The sequence below is a fragment of the Lotus japonicus genome, chromosome 1, assembly GCF_012489685.1.
Source record: "Lotus japonicus ecotype B-129 chromosome 1, LjGifu_v1.2".
Taxonomy (NCBI): domain Eukaryota; kingdom Viridiplantae; phylum Streptophyta; class Magnoliopsida; order Fabales; family Fabaceae; genus Lotus; species Lotus japonicus.
Genome location: NC_080041.1, coordinates 42,976,253 through 42,981,157, shown reverse-complemented (window position 1 = coordinate 42,981,157; position 4,905 = coordinate 42,976,253). Strand labels below are relative to the sequence as shown.

Below are 4,905 nucleotides of genomic sequence, written 5' to 3'. Positions count from 1 at the left end.
ACCACTCTTATGCATCCTCATATAAGTAATTACACACATAAAAAACATCACAAGATTATAATTAAAATCACGTTGGGAAATACCCACAGGTTGTACACACGCATAGTGCACAAGGGGTTCTTCAACAACGACATTATTTTCCGTCGTCGATAAAATTAGGGAAGTGGAAAATGTAATTTACCCAATTAAAATCATAACATATCACATAAGCCACATTATATTTCCTGCCTTTATGGCGCGAATAATAATTCAGAGATAAATATTCGATAAAATAGCGCAGCACGAAAATCACAAAAATTAAATAAATAAATTATTTAATTCGGGTTTAATGTTCTAATGGTCGTTTTTGTTGGTGATGGCTTCCAAATTTATTATTGGTTTTGGGTAAGTGATCAATATTGAGTATTCTGGGTAAGGGAGAAGTTTATGGGTTTGTTTCAAGGATGATTATGGGATTTTTTTATTATCTATAAGAATACTCACTTTTGTTTTAAATATAATTAACTGGTTTAATTAATTTTTTTGGTTAATGGTCAAATTAGTCCCTGAGTTTGTAAGCGAATTTGATTTTAGCCCCTCTGAGGAAAATGACATTTAGTAGCCGTCATTTTTACACAGTTAATGACACTTTTTGACCGACACTAAAAGTCATTTTTCCTCAAAGGGACTAAAATCAAACTTACTAACAAACTCAAGGACTAATTTACTATTAGCTCATTATTTATTTATTTATTTAATGAAGTAACATCCTAGTGTCACGCCTTATCAGATCCACATCATTAAATGATGCCCACATAAGCTAATTCGTCTGCTGATTAGGCCAAATTAGCGGAAGGATAAAAATCGAATAATCATGTTACTAGTAGGTCTGAAATAACTCATTTTTTTAATAGGGACTACAATCACATAAATAGTGTTACTTCAAGGACCAAAGCTGCAAGTAAACCTTAATTTATGTAAGTGCTCTTTGAGTCCGATCCTTTCTCTACCTTAGATTAAAACACCATCCTCACACCCTAAATTTCCTATGATAAAAACATGATTTTTTTTTTGAAATATGTGTTGTATTTCAACCACACATTAAATAGTTGAAATGTTCTTTAAAAGAAACTGTTTTTTTTTATTCTTTAAAAGAAAATGTTGGAAATGAACGACTTTTATTTTTTATAAATTTTTTTGCAGGCCTTCTAATTATTTTAATTGATTCCAACAATGAATTATTAAATAAATAAATAAAAGGATTCAGTATAACTTATAAGTGCCAGACCAGCAAACAACTTTCCATTCTGTTTTATTTCCTTTTTCCATTCTTCCTACAAAACCTCCTTTCTTGCCGGCACTGCTATCCCTCTCTCTCTCTCTCTCTCCATTCCTCACACTCTCCCCTATGCTTTCCTCCATGCCCCAACATTGCCAAAACGATCCCATTGTTTTCTACAACCGCCGTCCTCAGCCGTAAACCGCCGCGTAAAAACCAAAAAACAGAGCACATTATCATTATCATCATCAACATCATCATCTCAGTCTAGCTAGTATGGCATTGATTCTGCTCCGCCCTTGGTGGGTGGCGGCGGCTGTGATATCCTTCATGGCGGTGGTGTGGCAGCTGAGTGAACGAGTCAACGCGGAGCCGACTCAGGATAAACAAGCCCTACTCTCTTTCATATCTCTCACGCGGCACGCGAACCGGGTCCAGTGGAACGCGTCCGACTCGGCCTGCAACTGGTTCGGAGTCCAATGCGACCCTTCACGCTCCTTCATCCACTCTCTTCGCCTCCCCGCCGTCGGCCTCGTCGGCCCCATTCCGCCCAACACAATCGGCCGCCTCACTCAGCTCCGCGTCCTCAGCCTCCGCTCCAACGGCCTCACCGGCGAGATCCCCGCCGATTTCTCCAATCTCTCCCTCCTCACCAACCTCTACCTACAGAACAACCACCTCTCCGGCGAGTTCCCACCCAGCTTGACTCAGATGACTCGCTTGACTCACCTCGTTCTCTCAGCCAACAACTTCACCGGCGAAATCCCGTTCTCCATCAACAACCTCACACACCTCACTGGTCTCTTGTTAGAAAACAACGGTTTCTCCGGTAAACTCCCGAGCATCACGGCCAAGCTAGTCAACTTCAATGTCTCCAACAACCGCCTCAATGGCTCGATCCCCGAGAGCCTCTCCGGTTTCCCCTCATCGTCGTTCGCCGGGAATTTAGATCTCTGCGGAGGGCCGTTAAAGCCGTGCAACCCGTTCTTCCCCCCTCCGTCGGCGCCGTCACCTTCACCGGCCAGTAAGAAGCCGAAGAAGAAGCTCTCCACAGCCGCCATTGTGGGAATTGCGGTAGGTGCTGCTGTGGCTGCATTGCTGTTGCTGGCGCTGCTTCTCTTGCTTTGCTTCTGCCGGCGCAGGCGACCTGCGAAACCACCGCCGGCTGTGGTTGCGTCGCGTGCTGTTCCGGCTGCGGAGGCCGGTACCTCATCTTCCAAAGAGGACATGACCGGGTCGGCGGAGGCGGTGGCGGAGAGGAACAAGCTGGTGTTCTTGGAAGGCAGTGGTGTGTATAGCTTTGACTTGGAGGATTTGTTGAGGGCTTCCGCGGAGGTTTTAGGGAAGGGAAGCATGGGGACTTGTTACAAGGCGGTGTTGGAGGATGGGACTACGGTGGTGGTGAAGAGGATGAAGGATGTTGTAATTACCAAGAAAGAGTTTCAGATGCAAATGGAGGCTCTTGGGAAGATTAACCATGAGAATGTGGTTCCTCTCAGAGCGTTTTACTACTCCAACGATGAGAAATTGCTTGTTTACGATTACATGACTGCTGGGAGCTTGTCTGCTCTGCTTCACGGTACTACATTTTTCCATTTTCAATTTTCAAATTTCAAATTTATTTATTTTTATTATTTGCATTTTTGTTCACCATTTTTCCTTGCTGGAATTGACAACATTGTTTATTTTGTCCTGCAATTTTGATTAAATTCATGATCCAGCTGTTATTGTTTTTCAAGTTATGATGTTTGGTTGTTTGTCTATATATGCATCTTAATTTAGTCTGCTCTATACTAATGGAGGTGGGTAGTGTGTAAATTCGTGTGTTGTTTGCAGTGGGATGCATTATGTTGTTTATGTTAAATTATTAAGTAGGTGGGATTTGGTTTTGGGTGGGGATTGATTAATTGGAGAGGATTAGGATGATATTTTAAGTTGCAAGTTTCTGATTGTATGCTTCTGGAGAGAGCAAACATTCTTTATGTTCTCAACTGATGAGTGCCTTTCTTTAATTTAACTAGTCACTTTCATGTTCATTCCGCCAAACATACGCAACAAGCACTCACGATGTTGGAACAGTACTGGTACGAGTGGTCTCCCCAAAACTGTTTCATGTCTTTCTTATATTTAGGAATAGAAGATACTTATAAAGCAACTTCTAACTTTCTAATGATTAATGAAAGAAGAAAAAAAAGACCTTACATTTTAAAAGAAATGTATGTTCTTATGTTATTGTGTCACTAGTTTCTGTTTTTGATTGGTTGAGATTATTTTATACTAAAACACAACATCAGAATTTGCAATAACTCATAAACTAACTAACGTGTCTATATTATTGTTTTGATTAATGACAGGAAGCAGAGGTTCTGGAGAAACGCCACTGGATTGGGACACACGAATGAGAATAACATTGGGAGCGGCAAGAGGCCTAGCGAGCCTCCACGTGTCAGCAAAATTGGTCCACGGCAACATAAAATCTTCCAACATCCTCCTTCGTTCGAACCATGACGCTTGTGTTTCGGATTTTGGGCTCAACCCAATATTCAAGAACTCTGACCCGCCCAGCCGAATCGCAGGATATCGTGCCCCGGAGATCCTAGAAACCCTAAAATACACCTTCAAATCTGATGTGTACAGCTTCGGCGTGCTGGTGTTGGAGCTGCTAACTGGGAAAGCGCCGAACCAAGCCTCACTAGGGGAGGAAGGGGTCGACCTTCCAAGATGGGTGCAGTCGGTGGTTCGCGAGGAGTGGACCGTGGAGGTATTCGACGCAGAGCTCATGAGATATCAGAACATCGAAGAGGAGATGGTTCAATTGTTGCAGGTCGCAATGGGATGTGTTTCACTCGTGCCCGATCAGAGGCCCACCATGCAGGAAGTGGTGCACATGATTGAGGAGATTAACCGTAGCGAGACCGATGAAAGGTTGCGTGGGTCATCGGATGATCCTTCCAGAGGATCTGATGGTCACACACCACCTCAAGAGTCTCGGTCTACACCAAAATCGGACACGTCATAGTCAAAAACCTGTAAAGAGGATATAATCATATAAAGAGAAAAGATAAAATTATTGATTTTAAAGTAAGGGTTGAGGGGAAAGAACGGGTGAGGTCTTGAAAATGTGAAAAGTAAAGTAAATAAGTGAGTTGTCATTAGTCAAGTTTATCTGTAATTTTTCTAGTATTTTTTATTTTTCTATTAATTTCAATTATTTTTTACAAGTAAGAGACTTTGAATTGTTCATGGAGTGAATCTGTAAGGGGTTGGGGAGTTTCATGAAGTGATTGAGATTGAACATTTCATTTACTTTTGTTCTTATTTTTTGCTAACTTTTAATTGTAGTTATTTTACATTTTTGTTTAAGTTTTATGTTTTCTAGCTGTTTTGGTACACGTCTTGTTTTACTATATCCATTTACTTGTTCTTGTAATATTGTTTTATTACACGATAGCAGATAACCTAAAAAATTAAGATTTGTCACGTGATAGTAATATTTTTGAAACTAATCTAAATTGTTTAAAATAAAAAATGATTTGTAACCGCTTCCTATGATCGTGCTCCTAGCTGCGATTCCCATGTACAGATTCACGTGGATCATAAAAATCTGGTGGTGGGGATGCCTACAGTTTGGTCTTTATGGATGCTGA

The 4,905-nt window shown here is 41.1% G+C and overlaps 1 protein-coding gene across 1 annotated transcript; it reads left to right on the top strand.

Annotated features, from left to right (window-relative positions):
• The first annotated feature begins 1,287 nt into the window (after positions 1 to 1,287).
• Positions 1,288 to 4,564, top strand: LOC130726893 (probable inactive receptor kinase At2g26730). The gene is made up of 2 exons (XM_057578394.1): positions 1,288 to 2,837; positions 3,613 to 4,564. The coding sequence occupies exons 1-2, from the start codon at positions 1,535 to 1,537 to the stop codon at positions 4,275 to 4,277; spliced, it is 1,968 nt and encodes a 655-aa protein (XP_057434377.1). The 5' UTR covers positions 1,288 to 1,534; the 3' UTR covers positions 4,278 to 4,564.
• Positions 4,565 to 4,905: the final 341 nt, after the last annotated feature.